The sequence below is a fragment of the Pseudorca crassidens genome, chromosome 12 (assembly GCF_039906515.1).
Source record: "Pseudorca crassidens isolate mPseCra1 chromosome 12, mPseCra1.hap1, whole genome shotgun sequence".
NCBI classification, from domain to species: domain Eukaryota; kingdom Metazoa; phylum Chordata; class Mammalia; order Artiodactyla; family Delphinidae; genus Pseudorca; species Pseudorca crassidens.
In genome coordinates this window covers 73059088-73079376 of record NC_090307.1, presented here as the reverse complement: position 1 = coordinate 73079376, position 20289 = coordinate 73059088, and the positions used below count along the sequence as shown (strand labels likewise).

The 20289-nt window shown below is 52.1% G+C and overlaps 2 protein-coding genes across 9 annotated transcripts in view; both read left to right on the top strand.

The window, feature by feature from the left end:
- The window catches only part of KIAA1671 (KIAA1671 ortholog), a 187808-nt gene extending 178789 nt beyond the window's left edge, over window positions 1–9019 (top strand). For 6 of the 7 annotated variants that reach the window (XM_067700424.1, XM_067700420.1, XM_067700422.1 and 3 more), the window contains 3 exons: window positions 304–446; window positions 2605–2687; window positions 3920–9019. In XM_067700424.1, coding sequence (XP_067556525.1) covers window positions 304–446; window positions 2605–2683 — 222 coding nt within the window. In that variant the 3' untranslated portion in view covers window positions 2684–2687; window positions 3920–9019. The remainder of the gene's footprint in view (window positions 1–303; window positions 447–2604; window positions 2688–3919) is intronic. The other variant, XR_010933263.1, reaches the window with a different exon arrangement.
- A 148-nt stretch (window positions 9020–9167) lies between these two features.
- On the top strand, window positions 9168–17855 carry CRYBB3 (crystallin beta B3). 2 transcript variants are annotated; one of them, XM_067700429.1, is made up of 5 exons: window positions 9168–12891; window positions 14440–14558; window positions 15745–15877; window positions 16209–16351; window positions 17551–17855. In XM_067700429.1, exons 1-5 carry the CDS (start codon window positions 12817–12819, stop codon window positions 17714–17716), a joined length of 636 nt encoding a protein of 211 aa, XP_067556530.1. In that variant the 5' UTR covers window positions 9168–12816; the 3' UTR covers window positions 17717–17855. The 2 variants fall into 2 exon arrangements, with proteins under 2 accessions (XP_067556530.1, XP_067556529.1); XM_067700428.1 differs by lacking the exon at window positions 9168–12891 and having other exon boundaries at window positions 12903–14558.
- Window positions 17856–20289: the final 2434 nt, after the last annotated feature.

Sequence of the window (20289 nt, the reverse complement as noted above, 5' to 3'; positions counted from 1 at the left end):
GATGAGGACGCCACACATGGCGGCTTTTCAGCCAAAGATAATGTGATCGTGTGGATTTTTCACGGTTGTTTGACCAAACCACGGTTGTTGTGGTCAAGGGTGGCCTCTTGGACTACAAGCCTGACCTCTGATTTTCTTGGCCTCCATGGCCAGGCAGCATCTCCCCCACCCCTGAGTCTGCCGCCTGGGTCCGTTCAGATGCTGGGAGCCCTGCTGTCGCCATGCAGTGACAGTGCCGTAGGATGGGACCCTTCCCCAGACCAAGGGCGGGTTACAGACTCCACCCCTGTCTTCTCTTCCCAGGCTCAGCTGCACAAGAGGCCAGAGATGGACAGTCCCAGCGATACCCCCAGCTGGGCCCCACAGCCCAAGACCCCCAAGTCCCCCTTCCAGCCCGGGGTGCTGGGCAGTCGCGTGCTGCCCTCCAGCGTGGAGAAGGACGAAAGGTGAGAGTGTTGCTAACACATAAAAGTTAGGGATTGTGCATGATACTGTTATTGTAATATGAGAGCTATGATAGAGCAGGGGTTAGCCAACTATAGCCCACAGGCCAAATTCAGCCCACTGTCTGTGTTTGTAAATAAAGTTTTATTGGCACACAGCCATCATTTAAGGATTGTCTGTGGCTGCTTTCCTGATGCAACTGCAGACCTGACACGTTGGCACAGACACCCTATAACCTGCAAAGTCAAAAATACTTACTGTCTGACCCCGGTGATAGAGGAAGGCAGAAGAAGAGTTCAGAACCCAGACTTGAGGAGGACGCGTGTGGAGAAGGCTTCCAAGAGGAGGGGGTGCCCGATCTGCATCATGACAGACAAGAGAGGTGGCCAAAGTCACAGCACATGCAAAGGTCCAGGGGCCTGGTAGAACTGGGTGCTGTAGGCTGTGCATGTTATTGGAGCACAGAGTGGGCCGTGGGAAGCAGGAAAGCAAGAGGATGAGAGAGAGAGACAGGCTGAGGCAGAGATGATACCTGTCTTGCTCTGCGGATGCCAGAATTGCTCTGGAGTCAACTGAGGGCACCAGTGTTTCTCCAGGGCTGGAGGGACCCCCAGACCAGGAGGCCTGGTTTTGAACCTCCACCATCAGGCAAGCCTTGCTTGGGGTACTCAGACCCCTGTCTGCCCAGGGGACCTCTCCTTCCTCACAGACCCCCACCCCACCCCCAGCCAGGTCAGCAATGTCCCTGAGCCTCCGGGACTGTGGAGTCTGGAGCTTTCTCTGAGATCAACAGAAGTAAGGTCTTGTGTGTACATGTGTTTGATGATAAAAGTAGTACATACTCACCTTAGGAATTGTAGGAAATATAAAATGAATATAAAGCAGGAAAGAAAATCACCCATGATGTGATACCCCGCCCCCCCGCCAGAAGACTACCATAGTGATGTTTGGGCCTTTCTCCTTCCATTCTTTTTAAATGTAGTCGAGATGACAACATAAAATATATATAGCTTCTTTTCCGGTTTCATGTGACGATTCTCCCATAGCCATTAAAGTCTTCATAAGTATGATTTCTTTTTCTTTAAAAAATTTTCAGATGTTTTTGTTTGACTTCATTGTTTTTGTTAAAATGATGTGTTCTCATTACAAGCCATTCTGAGAAACAGAGAAAAATACGTAAAGAAGAAAGTAAAAAATAAGACACTCGAAAATGTTATCGTTCGGTCGGTGATGACTCAAGTGTATTCGCTTTGAGAAAATTCATTGAGCTGTGCACTTGTGAGCTGAGTGACCTCTGGATGTGTGTTCTTCAATTTTTAAAAAAAGTTAAAACAAATCGTACCTCCTCCCAATAATTATTGTTATTATTCGGTAAACATAAGATCGATCTATCTATCTGTGTCTTACAGGCATTGTTTTAGTCAGGGTTCTCCAAAGAAACATAACAATAGTATGTATACACAGGGAGAGAGAGAGAAGGATTTATTTTAAGGAATCGTTTTTCACGATTGTGGACGCTGACAAGTCCAAATTCTGCAGGGTAGACAGGCAGGTTGCAGACCTGACGAGGAGCTGGTGTTGCAGTTCAAGTCCCAAAGGCAGTATCTTGGTAGAATTCCCTCTTCTTCTGGGGAGGTTGGTCTTTTTCAATTAAGGCCTTCGACTGATTGGATGAGGCCCAGCCATGTTATGGAGGGTAATCTGCTTTATTCAGAGACAACTGGTTTAAATATTAATCTCATCTAAAAAATAAAATAAAATACCTTCACAGAAATAGCTAGTATAATGTTTGACCAAACAGCTGGGCACTGTGGCCTAGCCAAGTGGACACACAGAATTAACCCTTATGGGCATGTACCTGGGTAGAGAGATGGAAGGATGGATGGATATTTGGGTGGCAAATGGATGGATGGAAATAATTTTATGTAAGCGTGACTTTCTGCGGCAGAATATTTCACAGAATGGATGTACCATGATTTATCTAACATTCTTCATTTCGGAGCACTTTGGTTAATTCCTGTTTCAATCATGTCGACATGGGCATCTTTGCTGCCTGCGAGTGTGGCTCAGCCCCCACCCACACGGCGGCAGGAGAATTGGGTCCCCCAGGGAGTCCTCGGTCAGGCTCACACTTGACCCCCACTGCCTTTGTGGTTTCAGATCGGAAGAGCCCTCTCCCCAGTGGCTAAAGGAGCTGAAATCCAAGAAGAGGCAAAGCTTGTATGAAAACCAAGCTTGAGCAGGTATGAGGGGCTCTGGAGGGGAGACCCGGACAGAGCCTGCAACCTGAGGAGCAGGGGACTTGGGCCGGGAGGCCAAGGCTCAGAGACCTGGGATGCTGTACCCTGGAAGAGAGAAGGGAAAACGTGGTTGAGGGTGTTTGGGGTTCCCGTAAAGAGGGTGGCAATGATCTGCTTCTTCTTAGGGAAAAAAAAAACACAGTTGGACGGCCTGGGGTGGGTGGAAAGGGCATGGACGGACTCTGGTCTCACGCCCTTGGCCAGCCCTTCTCACTGCATCTCAGGCCCCCTTTATAAATTGAACGGGCGGGACAGCTTAATCTGAAATGTCCCCAGTTTCTACATTCCTATACAACCTGTATAATTAAAAATTAATTTGAAAAAAAAAGAAATTAAAAAATCGAACGATTAGATATGCCTTGGTGTGGGCCCCAAATGATTTAACTTCCTGAACTTTAGTTTGCCCATCTGTAAAATGGGGTAGCAGCGCCCGTGTTGCCGAGCGGTCCAGAGGGCTCCCTGAGAATGGACCGGAAGTCTCTGGGGGAGGAACACATAGCTCTTGCTCCGTCAGAGTCAGCTCTGCTCTGAGCAGCACAGGAGACCCACCACCCGTTCTCCACAAACCTGAAATCCAGAAAGCTCACAAAACGAAGTACTTCCATCCCTTATTTAGTGACAAAACCTGACCTGCATGGATAAAATACTATTTAGACTCTGTTTTCCCCATTTCATATGAACATCCATACATAATACTGCAGGCATATTATGTGCTTAATGATGGGGGTGCTGCATAACGTACGTATTATACGTTACATAATATTTACATATAAGCATATATATGTCTGTATATATGTATCTAACAAACTCAAAATTTCTGAATTCCCCAATAAATCTATGCTCTAGGATTTCAGATAAGGGATCAGAGCCTGTGTTTATTTGGTGCTCAGTGCTGTACCCACGATATCTCACTTAAGCTTCCGGCCATCCATTTGAGGACACCACCGACGCTGGCACCCTGACCTGACCCTAAATTTCACGTTCATTCCATCATATCCAGCCGCCTGCCACCTTCCCCATCCCACCCCTCAAAAAGAAAAGTCGTCTTTCCTGGCCTGTAGCTTGTGGGGTGGCTGCCTTGGGGAGCACCAGAAAAGTGTTTAGGGCTCAATGATGGGGAGAAATGGCGTCTCTTGTTCCCCCTGCTGACACCAGGACTGTCCCTTCCTCTCCAGACAGGGGCCACTGCCACATCTAATGAACAAGCCTTAACTGTCAGTACCCGAAGACGAGGTCCCGCTGCTGCCGTTGCTTCCTGCACACACCTGGGCCCTTCCGGTCGGTCGGTCTGTCGGTCGGGTGGAGAAGGCTGCCCAATGCCCCCCCTCACCACAGGCTCTCCCGGACGGATGGGGCAGGAAGGCTCACCCTCCACGAGCACGTGCTCTGTCTCCCCGGACAGCACTTCAGGCTGGGAAAGAAGCCAGGCGGCCCAGAAATGTCCATGCTGGTGGTTTGGTTTGGTTTTGTTTAATGTAAAAATGTGCATTTCTACCCATTTTAAACCCCTGCAGCAGCTCCAGGAATATGGATGTAAGGCTGGACCGTCTCCCCTGGGTTCTGAGTCGTGAAAGCGCCTGTTTCCCCCCGACCCCCACCCAGGGCTGGTCTTTTTTTGGAAGGACATTTCCAAGGAAGATGAAACCATACGTTTCCTGCTGTAACTGTGGTCCCAGCAGTACCACCGGGTTGGGGGCTTTGATCGCTCCTTTGGCGAATTCCTTCTCCCTCTCGAAGAATCAGCAGTTCTGATCTTTAAACACACCTGCCCTCATTCTTTCAAGTGTATTTATCCTCCCGGTGGGGCTGTGTGCAGAGCTTGCCTGTTCCATTGTACATCACGTTTTGTTTGCTTTAGAAGGTGATAAAGCAATAATCCAGCCAACTTTCTTTGAAATTTGATATGTATATATGTTTTTATGTTAAAGAACAGGAGGAGAGGCGTGTGAATAGTTTGCGTGAAGTATCCAATCATCTCAGGTTATCTTATCCCTACCCCAAGCTTTTTAAAAATTCTGATTGTCACCCTGGTGTACACTTTCCTGGTTCCTATTCATCCGAGCTCTGATTTCTGTAGGGTGACCTTTGTCCCTTGGCCTCAAGGTTCAAAAACCTGCAGCCCAAATGGCAGTGCCTTTCCCTCCCAAACATCAGACCCACCCGAGAGGCTTTTGCTCCGAAGTCCCTTTCTGAACACAACCTGAGCTGCTGGCATAAAAGATCTATTCCCAGTTGGTCTCAGGACAAACGATGAATGAGGGGTCCTTTTTGTTTCTTCTCACCTCTTCTTTCTACCCAACCTCCCCCCAATTCTACCTGACCAGGTGCTTTTTCTAGGTCCAAATGCAGGAAGGGAGGGTCTTGCTGAAAGCCCTTCTCTGGAGGGGGGTCCCCCCGACCCCCAGCCCAGGAACTCTGGACAGACTTGCTAGACGCTAGGTAACCAAGTATAGGCTTGCCTTGCCTCTTTTTTTTCTTGGCAACTCTAAGCTCATTCCCAGGAATCTCCAAGACCTCTGGGCTCTCCAGTCATGGCTACTCTGTCCTTGTTTTTGGAAATCCTCCACACCAGTCTCCTCCACCTCTTGAGCCCAAGGCCCCAGCAGTCATCCCAGGGATAGTCGGCCCACCGCCATGTCTGGAGTTGCCATAAACTTTGTGCCAACCTTGCCCGGGAGACACCCATGTGTGAGAGAGATGCGTGGGCAGTTCACAGGTCAGCCTGTGTTGCTGAGGGGCACTGGGCCTGAGCTTCCTAATGGAGCTTTGCTCAGCAGTGGACTTCCCAAAAGGTGAAAATCTCTCCTAATAAATCCATTCTTTGCAAATGGTGTCAAAACCTGCTTCCCTTCTCCCTGGCCACCCCTCCTTCAGTCTCTGTTTGTCTCCTCCGCTCTTCCTCCCTTATCTCCCTTTACCACCTCTTCCCTCTCTTGGGTGTGGCAGGATGGAGCCCAATCCCGTCCCTGCAGGTTAAGACAAACACCCGGGCCCGAGAGGGGCTGTGGTTCAGCACCATGGACAGCGACCGAGGTTGGGGTGAGAGGCCCTCCCTCCCTGAGTCCTGTTGGCTGGGCGGTGGTTGGAGCCCGTCTCCCGGGCAACCTTGTGCATCTGGAAACCTCATGCATGTGTGTCTGGAGATCTGGTCCTGCTCCATCACAGTTTGTATTCTCTTCATTCCCTGAGTTTGTGGTCAGTCCGCTCTCTCTGGCCATTTGGGGATTTAATCCTTTCAGGAACCGCGTCAGTTGATTTTCCTTTCTTACTCTTCAGAGACCCAGTTCATGTTTCATTTCAGTTTTGCTGTAGTGTCCAGGTCAGTAGGTCCTCTAGACACTCCTAGTGTGCTGTCTTTTCTCGCCTGCTGTCTTTCTTTGCCTTTCTCAAGGTGGGAAGGCCCCTTGGTACCATCTTAGGCAGTAGGAAGCCACTTGCTCTGTTCGGTCAGTATAGTGATACTAACCGTGCGAAACTCTCAGTTTTGAATTAGTCCTGTTTCATCCCATGTATACCCAACAGGAAAGAAAAACACTTGAAAACAAGATTGACCTGGAGGTCTTCTGCCTAACCTCCCACACCTGGATTGGAAATAAAAATCCATTTCATTCCTTGGTGATGAGGACATACAAAGTCCACCCCTTGACACTGACTACAGCAGCCTCATCCCTCACCGCTGAGCAGACAGTCACGGTGGGCCAGGAGCGGCCTACGCAGTGCCGGCTCCCGTCAGCCCCGGCTCCCGCGACGATCAGTACAATGAAGTTCGCAGCAACTGACGCTTAGAGCCTTTGCAGATAGCCAGGCAAACGGGTTATTTATTTCTCCTCTTTCTAAGCCAGATGAGCTCTTGGGGGCTAAGCAAGGGGTTGTATGGTAGTTTCTTGAGTTTGCCTGGAGCCACCTTTGGAAATCTGTCTCCTTTTAAACTAACTTAATATGCCTTAATCATTTGTATGCAATCAGGTCACCCGCCCTCATCCAGCCCTCCTTCCCTGGGCCTTTGGCTTGCTTTAAATGAGAGTTTTATACAGAATGCATCAAAAATAAGATGGATAGATAGGTGATTTTTTAAATTATACTCTCTCTCTCACACTCTCTCTCTCCCCCTCCATCCCCCCACACCCTCTTTGCACATCAGCATTTTGAGAGCTGGTCTTTTGATAAGTCCATATCTTTTTCCCCTCCAGTAGATCCCATTCTTCATGGTCTCTTGCCTAATGTAACAGAAGCCTTTGGCCTGTAAAATTCCATGGTGAGGGCTCAAAAATCAATGTTGTGGAGAACCTCTCAGTACCACCAGAGAAACTCCAGTGGAAGAGAAGCCTCACTAAACCCCAGTGGAGTTTAGAGTGTTGGGGGCCTTGAGTGATGCTGCCCTGACGGCCTCATGTTGTCTGGGGTTCGGGGAAAGGACAATCAGATGGGGAGGTTTTGCAGGGGACAAGCAAAGTCATGTACTTTCAGACAAATGTGTTTTCCCTTGTGCTTCCCAGGAAGAAGTGAGGCCAACTCTAGGTATCGGAATAGAGCTGAGCCTGAGGTCTTCAACTTTAGAGGCTGTGCAGGGGATTTGGAAAAACCTTAGGCATGATCTCCCTGAAGGAGACCTCAGCTGCTCCCACCCGACGCTGACAGCTGCCTTGTCCATTTACATTTTTCATCACGGTACCCCCAGACTGCCCCAGGAGCTAGGCGTCGTTACAAAGCTAAAAACCCACAGATGTGTCATTGGATCACCTCCAAAACAAAATGCTTGCTTAAAGGTGACGTGGGCCTGCGTGGAAGACAGCGTCGCGCCCAAGGAGAGGACTCTCAAGCCAGCCACTCCCTCTCTCCTCCTCCATCCCTGTGGTTCCTCCCACACAGCACTGTCCCTTAATACAGGAAGCTAGATGACGGTTGTCTTTGTGTAAACTAGCATTTCAGGGTGAGGTCTGCAGGGAGGTGGGAGAAAAACTCTATCCACCGGGAATTGCGCCGCCTCCAATTTATGCCGTGGCGAGTCATACAGTAATGGAGAATCCTTCTATAGCCTCCGACTGTGCCTTTCCTCCTCCAACATGTGATAAAACAGGAAAGCAAAAAAAAAGCCCCATGGCATCGTGATTCCATGGAGTAGGAGGGAGCCACTTAAGGGAGAGGGGACCTGCCCCACATCTGGAAGGGGGTCCACCTTGGGCCCCACCCCCTTAGGGAGTGATGGATCTGAGCCCTGGGCTGAGAAGCTGCCAGGAGTTACCCTGTTGGAATTCTGGGCAAATCGAGGGTCTGGAAACATAGAACCTCATAGAAAACCGGTAGGCATGAATGTGCTGAGTCTTGGTCTGTATCTCCTTTGGCCCCCATCACCCCTCTAGAGATTTCTTTCTTTTGTCTAGGTTGGTTCCTGCAGGGAGGGGGCCAGAAAACCAGGTACCTGGAAAGTCAGCCTGAGATTTCCAGCAAGGTAACCTCCCAGCCGCTCACTGCTCACCTCCCAGCATCTCCCTAAACGGCCGCCCTCACACCTGGCGCCACACCATCTCCCATGAATCAGCCTGGCACTGTTTTAACAGTCTCCGGCGGCGTCACACCTGCTAAAAAAAACAACGTGACGCCGTCGTCTAAAGAATGAGATCATTCCACATAGCCTTATAGATCCTGTAAATACGGGGCTCACGAAAGTCATCTGTTGTGTTACTGAAGATATTTTGTACTGTGTTGTTCCCTAAATCATACCAACGTCCTACAAGTCCTGCACTTCCCAGATGGTTATGAGCCTCAAAATGCTTTGCAAGGTGGAGGGGGAAGTGGAAATATATATACGTACGCTATGTATTTTCCTAACCTTTCTTCTGGGTCCCTTCCTCCGATATTTGAGTCACGATCGAAAAGGAACTCGAGTCCTGTGTGCGAGAAAGTTGAAGCGTCCTGCCAGTTGGTGTCCTTGCAGTTGCCTTATGAATTCACAGGCTCCAGGAGTTCTGAACAGAAGGTGGTCGACCGGCACTTTATCCAGTCCCAGAAATGATCTCTAATCGTGTGACTGAGAATTCATCTAGAGAAACCTATATTTTTAACATCAAAACAAACGGGGCTTCCCGGACCTCACAGAGTATTGGATGTCTACCAGTGCTTTTCTATTTTGTAACTGTAAAGAGGTTTCATACGCACAGCAGAGCAGTTGGGAATCTGGTCGACTGCCCTAAAACAAAATGACCTTTGCATGTACAAAGACGTTGCATTCAGACTCTGAAAGCAGCAAATAAAGCTTTGACGCGAGCTGCACTGGAGACGTCAGCGTGTCGGTGTGTGAATGAATGGACTCCCCCATGCATGCATGCCTGTCCCCAGCTGAGTCAGCCTCTCTGCTGCGGCGAGCTGGGGGCCAGACGGAGGGAGGGCGCAGCAGGGGTCCTGGGAAAGGGGGCCGATGGAGAAAAGCAGGATCTCCATTCGACGTGGGCTTGGGTCCTCATTCTGCCTCCTCCTGGCTGTGGGGTATCTCTGAACCGCCATGGTTCTCCAGAATGGGGGTGGTGACAGCGATAATAGTGGGCAAAAGTTAAAGGCGGTGGCTCTCAGCTGGGTGGATTGTGTCCCCCGCACGACATCTGGCAATGACAGGAGATGTTGTTTTAGTGATCACAAGGAGGGAAGGGAGATGCTACTGGCATCTAGTGGGTGGAGGCCAGGGATGCCGCTTAGCATTGTACACTGTGCAGGACAGCCGTCACACCCCAGCGCACAGAATGATCCGGCCCCAGATGGCAATAGGGCCAGGACTGAGAACTCTAGGTTAAAGAAATGCGGCCCAGGAAATCTGGGCATATAGTAGGTCTTCAGGATCCTAAAGGAACTGATGGGCGTTGGGGAGTCAGGCCTGATAGGCTGTCGCACCTCTGTCTTCCCCCTTATATCCCCAGCAGCTGGCGGCTGCATCCCAGGTTAAGGGGTTGAGACCAGCTCTGCTTTCCATGGGCACCAGAAGGAAGCAGCCTCTTGGTTTGAACTGTCAACAGTAGGCAGGATCCTCAGTGATTAAAAGCTAGAAGGTAGCGCTGTGCTGAGTGTCTTGCTTTTGTGATCTCTCAGTGGCTCGAGGAGAGAGAAGCTTCTCCATTTACAGATGAAGAGGCTGTGATTCTGACCTTCATTTGCTCACCCAAGGTCACACAAGTCCACCTGTTTCCAGAGCCCAGCTGTCACCCACACCTCCAGGGATGCAAGGAGGTTGGGTTTTGTGCCGACTTGAGAATGTTAGCCAAAAACAAACAGCAAAAGAAAACCGTCTTGGTTAACAATTTACCCCTTTGCCCTCATTATTTTATTCATTCAGCAATCATTAAATACAGGTTCCCCTCCACTATCCGAAAGCAGAGCGTTCCTCTGAAACCTTTCCTAAGCTGCAATGGCATAAATTGAAGAAGCAGTTACCTGAGGACACATCTTGCTCACAGATGCACAGAAGAAATGGAGATAAAGCACAGATGCTGTCAGACACAGTTCAAAGCTCTGGCCGCTTGATGCTGAGATACTGAGTGTGGTTCCCACGGAAGGCACTTGGTGGCGCCACTCGCTGCTTGGGGCTCACCTGTCATGGCTCGTTATAAAATGAACACTGAACGTGATTTTTGCTTTTCACCCTATTTTTGTAAAAGCAGAAATTCTCTGGATTTCTTTCCGTTAAAAAAAACAGGTACTAATGCAGGTCTTTCATTAAAGCAAAGTAGCTTAAGGAAAACTTTCGAAAAGCCGGGAAATTCTGGTAGCTATCACAGGCAAAATTATACTTTGTTAAGCACACACACAAAATGCGTGGATCTTTTTTTTGGTCATAAATAAAGGGACTATCATGATCATCTTTATTTCTATTTAGGCTAAGAGCTGGGCCCTGGAGGAGGCCAACCCCTTCTCCTCTGCTGTGTGACCCTGGGTGAGTGACTCCACATCTCTGATCTGTCTCCCCCTCTATAAAGTGGAGATCATAATTCCTCCCCTAAAGAGGGCTGCGTGAGGATTGAACATACTGCTCGTGAAGCTGGCCCAGTGCCGTGCACATAGTAGGTCTTCAATAAATGGTCACTGTTATTTGTCAATGTATAATGAAATGCGTAACGAAAATGAATCTTTGTATAACGAATCTTCTGTATAACGCAAATGAATCTTTGTTGGGTCTGTTACCACATCTCGTGGAAATGTTTGGGTGGATTTACACGCAACTTGGAGGGTATGTTCAGGGTGATCTGACTTAAAATTTAGGCCACATGGCACATGGGAAAATTGAGAGATTCTGGGACCCCTCACTTTAAGACCTGGAGCCATTCCAAGGACGTCATGCACCTCAATAGGAAGATGGTGGAGCTGAGAAGCCAAAGGAAGGAAGTTGAAGACACTGAGATCTTTACACCCCGATGCCCCCTGCCTGGTGCTGCCGGGCTTCCCACAAAGCTGATGCAGGCCGTCTGCCCCCAGGAAGTCATCAGAGGCCACGGCTGAGGATACAGAGGCATGGGGGCCTCCCTGGGCCTGCTATTGGGGTGAAGTGGCCCGCACAGAATCAGGTGGACAGGGCGCTGCCTCAGCAAGCCAGGATGTGCTGGGCTGTCAGAAAACGCCCATAAATAGGACGGTCCCTGCAGAAGCAGACTGAGTCTGCAGACAGCATCGGCCCCTCTGTTCTCAAGGCGACTGCAACAGGTTCATTCTGGGTATGCGGGGAGAGAGAGGCAGGCCCGGACCTTGGTGGTCTCCGGGGGGCGTGCACAGCTGGCCCCCTGCACCAACCGGGGATCCACGTGAGGGCTGGAGCCGAGAGGGAGGAACCAGGACAGCGACCAAGCCAGCTGGTGTCTGAGGGGGTGCGCAGGGTCGAGCCCTTGGCTGTGAGCTTAGGGCAGGGGACCTACAAAGACTGAGCACCGCTGAGGAAGCGGAATGGGCAAACTGGGGGCCTGCCACATCTGCTGAGAATCCTCTGTGAGCTGGACCTCCATGAGCTGGACCAGGCCCTGTTTCCTGCTGAGGCTGGACACAGGCAGACAGACAGCCCGCAGGCTACGCATCCCTGGGCCTGTGTCCTGAGTATATGGGCCACGCAGCCCATCTACTTCCAGGAATGTGGGGTGTAGCTGAGGCCACTGTGGATGTCTGAAATGGGCATGTGTGTGTGCAAGAAAGAGAGAGGGGCTGTGTTTGTGCAACAGGTGGGAAGTGACCGTGTACAATGACCACGGGAGCTTGTGTGTGTGTGTGTGTGTGTGCACCTGTGCATGTGCTGATAAGCAGGAAAACAGTCCTATGTGTCTGTGTGTGCGGCATCAAGAGAATCCTTCCACGTGACTAATGCAGGCCCAGGGGTGTGTGGCACAGTCCCTAGGGATGCAGGGGAGCTGTCTGTCTGTCTGTTTGTGTCTGTGTCTCTTTAAGTGGCTGGAACAAAGTAAGTCCTCCATAAATGCATATGAAATGAATAAGTGAATGCAGAGAAACTGGACTGGAGCCGGTGTCCCAGGACCTGGTCCGGCATCATGCTTTCTCTAGATGTCTGCCTGTCTGTCCATCTCCCACCAGTCTGTGGTCTCTTCCTCTCCATCACCCAGCACAGGGCCAGGCACCAACTGGGTTCTCACGGAATCTTTGGCAAGTGAAGGAGTCAGTGAACAAAAAACTATACTGCTTGGGGTGCAGAGGCGGGAGAGATTCCTGTAGAGGAAACCCAGGCAACGCCCACCCTCTGAGCAGGGTCTGGAGGTGCTGTGTCCGCACAGAGCTCCGGGTGTGGGGGAAGGGCACACGCTTTGGAGCCCTGTCCCAGCCCCACCTCACTGGGCCTCGGGATTACCCTCTGTAAAATGGGGATCCTGACCCCCCCTGACTGTCCCGGTCCCTGTGGTCCATAGTAGATACTAAGGGGATGTTTGCTGAATGACTGAGTGACCACATGTAGGTTGTGAGCAATGACCACATCTCAGAGGCAGCCAAGTACTATAGCTCAGCCTCGACTCCAATCACGTCAACACCTGGTTTTGCCCGGGTGCACCTGGTGACTCTTTTGCCTTTGACTGAAGCCACAGGTGTTCCTGGGGCAATGGCGGAGCAGCACAGCGCGCCGGAACAGGCTGCCGCCGGCAAGAGCCACGGAGGCCTCGGGGGCGCCTACAAGGTACCGGGCAGGGAGGGGGTCCCGGGGGCTCTGGGCCCAGGGCCGCTCTTGGTCCTCGGGGTCAGCCTCCTGGCCAGGCAGCCTCTCTCCAGAAAGGAGCCGCAGCCCTTCTGGCCAGCTTGGACCACGAGGACATGTCCCCGCCCTGCGATAAATTCACTTCATGGCTCTGCCCCATCGTTCCTCTTCTGTGTCTTGTCTGCAAAATGGAACTGGTCACGCGCACCCTGCCAGTCTCAATGCGGGTTTCGGGAGACGCGGCACTGACTCTCCTGCCCGGCCTTGGTCCAGTCCCCGGCCATCTCTGGGCCTCAACGGCCCCATCTTTAAAGTGGGGATGGTACCCACACTTCTCAGTGTGAGAGCTCAATGCATGTGCCAGTACCATGGCCAGCTAGCGGAGGAACCTGAGAGCTGGGATTTGTTGGCTCTGTCATTTTTTTTTTTTTTTTTTTTTTAGTTTTTGGCCGTGCTGCGTGGCATGTGGGATCTTAGCTCCTTGACCAGGGATCGAACCCGCGCCCCCTGCATTGGAAGCGCGGAGTCTTAACCACTGGACCGCCAGGGAAGTCCCGGCTCTGTCCTTTCTAAGCTATCCCGGGGGCTTTGATTTGAGATGGGGTCCGGGAATGAATTGACTAAGGAGATAACTGGGGGCTTTAACCAGAAGGGTGCACACCGGGAGGGGAAGAGCAGCAAAGAGGCCTGCCTGGCTCTGGGCCTGATTCGTGGGTGAATCAGCGTTGCCCTGTGGACCCCCAGCTTCCCCCTGGGGAGAGCTGCCCAGAGGCAGCCGCCCACCAGAGAAGAGGGTATCACTGCCGGCCCTTCCTGGCTCCTTTTGGCATTTGGCTTTCCCCTGACCACTCCAGTGCTCGGGAGAAAAGAGCCCGCTGGCTTATTGAGTCCATGCCTCCACTTAACTTGCTGTGCAGCCCAGGACGTTTTCTGAGCCTCCCTTGACCCTTGTATAAAATGACCAGAGCCAATGTTCCCCAGGGACCTGCTACGAAGATAGTTTGTGCTTCTAGGCGGGTGAAAGAGGCAAAACCTTCCTCTGCCTTTGCAACCACTTCCTCTGGGGTATAGGGACAGGTGAAGTTCAACTGTTGCAAACTGGAGTTTTATTTGTTCTGCACGAGGCTTTTTAAATGGAGAAATTTCACATTAAGGAAATTACAGACTTCTGGCTTCTCTTGAAAAGCTTAGAAGGGGGCCCACAGTCCCTCCTATCCACAGCGGCTTCATTGCCCTACAGTAACCCTCTGGTTATTTTGGTCATTTTGCTTTACTTGATTTTGCACTGCCTCCGGCCAGATACCAGAATTGCAATCCCTGGATTAATGGGGGTTCCTGGGGGTGTTCCCCTCCATGGCCACCAGGGGGCAGGGCAGACCTGTGGCGGTGCCGGCTTCAGGCCTGTACCAGGCAGAGCTGAGGGAGCGGATGGCAGTACCTCCCTCCAAGGCCCTAAAGAGGGCCTGGCAGGACACAGGCTGGGGCTGGGAACCCTGCCCCGGTGGGATGCTCAGGAGGCTGCCCTTCCAGGTGATCGTGTACGAAATGGAGAACTTCCAGGGCAAGCGGTGCGAGCTCTCGGCCGAGTGCCCCAACCTGACAGAAAGCCTGCTGGAGAAGGTGGGCTCCATCCAAGTGGAGTCGGGGCCGTGAGTACCTGCACCCCCAGCCCCTCCTCACAGCCCTGAGCCCTCTGGAAGTCGGGAGGTCCAGGATCAAGCTCTAGATCTGCTGTGGGGCCTTAGGCAACTCCCTTCCCAACTCTGGCCTCAGTTTTCCCACCTGTAAGATAAGAGCATTGAACTGTGATTTTCTTGGAGTCCTTCTAACTCTCCATCTCTGAGGTCAGTAGCAGGGCACTGCGGAGAGAGAACAGAGGAAGACACCCAGCACCTATCTCAGTGCCTACTAGTGGGATTTAATAGTTTTAATAATGATGATAATATCTAAATTCTAATGTGCTTTTTATATCACTGAATCCCTCTTGACAGATGAAGAAACTGAGGCCAAAGTGGTCACGTGTCCTGTGCATGTCCACATGGCAAGCAGGAGTCCCAGCTGGACCCTGAATTTTTCAGGTGGAAAGTCCAGGCTCTGGTACTACCCACTTGGGTGATCCTGGGCAAGGTGCTTCACCCTCTTGGCCTCTATTTTCTCATCTGTCAAATAGGATAATAAGGGTACATACTTCAGAGAGAGTTTTTGTGAAAGTGAATGGAAGGATGCACATAAATAATTACAATATAGGGCTTCCCTGGTGGCGCAGTGGTTGAGGGTCCGCCTGCCGATGCAGGGGACGCGGGTTCGTGCCCCGGTCCGGGAGGATCCCACATGCCACGGAGCAGCTGGGCCCGTGAGCCACAACTACCAAGCCTGCTCTCTAGAGCCCACGAGCCACAACTATGGAGCCCGCGCTCCTAGAACCCGTGCTCTGCAACAAGAGAAGCCACCGCAATGAGAAGCCCACATACTGCAGTGAAGAGTAGCCCCCACTCGCTGCAACTAGAGAAAAGCCCGCGTGCAGCAATGAAGACCCAATGCAGCCAAAAAATTAAATTAAATAAATAAGAATAAAATAAAATATTTCTGAGCAGCCTACACAGAGGCTGCACATAAAATAGATTCTCAAGACTCTTCCCCAGGATGGTTTTCTGACTCAGAGTCTCAACTCCCAGTATGTTCCAGCAGCTCCCTCAGTACCAGGACCGGGGCTCAGTAGTAGCGCTGGAGGGAAGGTGCAGGGTCAAAAGTCAGCAGCTCTTGGGCACCCCCCTCACTAGTCTTGGGTCCTCCCGCAGGGCAGCAGAGGCGACCCAGGCCTCTTTCCTCCTGCAGGTGGCTGGCATTTGAGCGCAGGGCCTTCCGCGGGGAGCAGTATGTCCTGGAGAAGGGGGATTATCCTCGCTGGGACGCATGGTCCAACAGCCACCGTGGTGACAGCCTCCTGTCCCTCCGGCCTCTGCAAATTGTGAGTATAACGCCTAGAAGCAGGACGTGCCTGGAGCTCGTGAGGCAAGCTCCTTCCACAAGCTCAGCCGAGGGCTTGGCTGGCATTCTGCGTGAATAATTCTGTCCTCCTGCCACCCTCTCTGTGCCTCGCTGTCCCTATCTGCTAAATGACGGAGTTTTTAACCACACCTGAAAGGCCCCTCTTGGTTTCACGGCTCTCTGGCTCTAAAATGCCTAAGGAGACCAGCTCTGGGGGTGGACGTTATTTGACTTAATTCTTTCCTGGAGCCTCCCTGCCCCCTGTTCTGGGCATGGGAGCAGCCGGTTCACCCCGTGGTCTTTGCCCCCAGGATGGTCCGGATCACAAGCTGCATCTCTTTGAGAACCCGGCTTTCGGCGGCCGCAAGATGGAGATAGTGGACGATGACGTGCCCAGCCTCTGGGCTCACGGCTTCCAGGACCGTGTGGCGAGCGTCCGGGCCATCAACGGGACGTAAGGGACCTGATCCCACTCTTGCCCCTGCCCTGTCCTCCAGTTGGCATGCCTCTGGCTCCACACAGAATCTTTGTTCACAATTTCCTACACAGCTGACGTTTCCTGCTCCTTCAGGCCCGGAGGCCCTTCACTCAAATCAGTGCGTCTATACCAACGGTGCTCAAAGCCCCATTCAAGATCCCCCATGAGGCGAATGTCCAATTGCTTGCATTCCTGTACCATTGGTTATCCAGGAAGCCTTGACTTATAGACAGTTTTATCTTTTTTTTTAACCAAGTGAAGTCTGTCCCCCTTACCTGTCTCCAGCAAAATCTTCACTCCTTTTCTGAACATCCCTAGGCCCTTGAACTCAGATATTTTTTTCCTTTTTGCAATCTTTGTCCTTCTTACCAGGGAACCCAGCCTGTAGGTAGGCGTGGCTTGAGTAGTACATAGGAGAGCAGGCTCATCACCTCCCTCCTTCTAGGCTTGATATCTCTGTTAATACAATCTTAGGATCACCATCCCTTTGTCCAGGTGACTGTATCTCACTTGCAGGCTTGTGATCTGGGGTTGGGCCTTGAAAGGTGCCACCTCTACCTGATAATAATGTATTCAACAACTTTTTACTAAGTTATCACCTATGGTCAGGGTATGGGGGCAACAAGAACTATACAATTCCTCCCTCAAGAGTTTCACAGTCTTATAGGGAGACAGACAAGGAAATAGTATTCGCAATTCGTTGTGATCAGAATTGTGATGGGGGATGTACAGGGCCTCTGAGGGTCCTGATGAGGCACTTGATTCAGCCTGGGGGTGTCAGGAAGGGCTTTCTGGAGGAGGAGATATCTGAATTGATATGTAAAGGATACTAATGAAAGAGGAGATGAAATAAGGTTGGGGCAAGGACAAGCATTCCAGGCAGAAGGAACAGCATGTGTAAAGGCTCAGAGACATGCAGGTTCAGGGAGAATAGAATAAGACAGGCTGGAGCGTGGGGTATAAAGAAGGAATGAGAGATGAGGCTAGAGATGCTACGTGAAGAATCTTGTGGGCAGGATTAGGAGTTTGAGTTCATCCCGAGGGCACTGGGGAGCCAGGGAGGGATTTAGGCAGGTGGAGGGCATGATCAAACGCTGGTTTTAAAAGACTCGGTCTGGCCGGAGGCAAGAGATTGGACACGTACCACCCTCACCCCGACCTTGGTCTCCCTGCAGGTGGGTTGGCTACGAGTTCCCCGGCTACCGCGGCCGCCAGTACGTGTTTGAGCGGGGTGAGTACCGCCACTGGAACGAGTGGGACGCCAACCAGCCCCAGCTGCAGTCTGTGCGCCGTATCCGCGACCAGAAGTGGCACAAGCGGGGCTGCTTCCTCAGCAGCTGAAGGGCGCCCAGGCCCCAGTGGCCCAGGCCCACCCTGGGGGGCAGCAAGGGCAAGAAGAGGCGGCTCCAGGGCCGGGGTGAGGGCCTGCCTGGGCACCCTTCCCCGGAATCTGCTCAATAAAGCCTGGGGCCGGTCCCCCACCTGCCATGTTCCTCCGTGTCACTTTTTGAGGGGGCTGGGCCCAGGGGAGGGGCAGGATGAAGGAGGCTGGGGCTTGAGGGTTCTGAGAGCCCCAAGGGAGGGCTGTGAGCTGTGCTTCCATTTGAGGCAGAACCACATGCGCATCCTGCCCCGATTTTGTGTCTGTCTGCCTGTGTCTCCATCTGTCAGTCCGTCCATCCATCCATCCATCCATCCTTCTCGTCTTCCTTCCATATTTCTGTGTTTTCTTCTGTCCATTGATTTATCCATCCCTCCTTCTACCCACCCATCCTTCTACCCATTCTTTCAATTCTTCCTTCTATCCTCCCATCAACCCATCCATCCATCCCTCCATCCATCCATCTTACATCCCTCCCTCCCTCTGTCCATCCCTCCATCCCTCCCTCCCTCCATCCATCCATCCATCCACTCATCCGTCCATCCATCTACCCATCCAGCCCTCCCATCCATCCATCCCTCCATCCATCCATCTTACATCCCTCCCTCCCTCTGTCCATCCCTCCATCCCTCCCTCCCTCCATCCATCCATCCATCCACTCATCCGTCCATCCATCTACCCATCCAGCCCTCCCATCCATCCATCCTTGCATCAGTCCTTTCGCCCATTCATCCATCCATCCTTCCTTTCTCCCATCCACCTGTCCATCATTCCCCCTCCATCTCTCCGTCAGTCTCTATTTTCACTAACTTATTCCACAAGTGCCAGGCCCTGTTCAAGGCCTGAGGTCACAGCAGTGAACAAAGCAGAGTCCCGCCCACACAGAGCTCACCTTCTAGGAGAGACAGAACGTAAATGAACAGGTAAATTTGAATATAATGTCAGGAGGTGGGAAGGGCTAAGGACAAGGAAGCGGGATACAAGGATGCAGAGTGATGGGGTCGCGGTCAGAGAACTCTGAGGAGGTGACATTTGACCTCAGACCTGAATGACCCATGAGAACATTCCAGACGGAGGAAGAACAGGCTTGAAGGTCAGGCTGGAGTGCGGCTGAGTGATGGAGACACAGCAAGGAGGGTTAAGTAAGAGATGGGGAGGGGGTCAGAGAGGGCGTGCGGTCGGCATTTAGGACTCCACAGACTCTGGGAAAGTCTGACTCTTCTCCCGGGGGCGGGAGCCACAGAGAGTTTGAACGAGGCGAGACATGGTCTGTCTTTGGGTTTAATAGGAGCGCTCTGGCTGTGGCGCAGAGCAGAGACGGTGGGACCAAGGGGGAAGCAGGGAGACCGGTTGGGGAGCTCCTGCAGAGATCCGGGCGAGCCGTGATGCTATGGTGCCCCTGACCCGCTCTCTTCCACGCATTGGTGACTGTCGCCCTGCCCAGAGATCTGCAGCCTCGGCTCAAGGGCTAAGCCCCCATCCCACCCGCCGGCCCTGAGCCTCAGTGGCTTCCTCCAGCCCAAGGGGGGACACCGTGGCTGCGCACATGAGTCTCCTCTGCCGCCCGCTCCCCGCCCCCCTCCCCGCCATGGGAATAGGAGGGACTGTCCCGTCTGACAGTCAGGCCACAGCTGGCCTCCGGGGCTCACCCCTCCCATCTCCAGGAGCCAATTCCGACCTTGCTCCCCTGTTGCCCCTGCAGCCCGTTCCGGCCTCCTGCAGCCTCCCCACGGCTAAAGGCCGCTGGTATGGGGGAGGCCTGGGGGGGCCCCAGGAAGACATTAAATAAAATGGGGCAATTTTCAGTTACTTCAGCCTGTGTGCTTAAAAAAATATGCACAGCTGAGAAATCACCTCGAATTATTCCTACATTGGTGTGTAGGGCAGAGCTGGGGTGGGTGAGGGCACCCAGCAAGGAGGCAGGTGGAAGGCAGGGGTTGACTCCCTGGATGTGGGGACAGCAGCACCCACCCCTCCTCACCCCTTCCTCCCACCAGCACCCACTCCTTCCTCCCTGTCACAGAGAGAGGCCTTGTTATGCTTTATCCATCAGTGCTCACTGAACACCAGACCCGGTGCTAGGGCTTTTTATTCATCATCATCTCGTCGAATCCTAACGAAGACCTTGGAAGGCACAGTTATTCATCCTATTTAACAGATGAGGAAACCGAGGCTCAGCGAGGCCGTATCACCTTCCCAGGGCCACACAGACAGGAAGTGGTAGAGCCGAGGTTTGAACCCTGTATTTTGATGCTAGAACATCTGTTTCTGAGCCCTACACGCTCTGATGTATCCATCAGGGGCAGAGAAACATCACAGAAAAGGAAACAACGGTTGCCACAGCAACAATTTTAACAAGAATAATAGTAGTCACTGCTCTCCAGCCCCTACTGTCACCGAGTCCACTACTGCTTTATAGAATCAGCTCTCATCTGTGATGGGTGATCATGACCTCCATGTGCAGAGAGGGATACTGAGGCCCAGGGTGTTGAAGTAAATTGTCCCAAGTGCCACCACATTTAAGTGGTGGGAC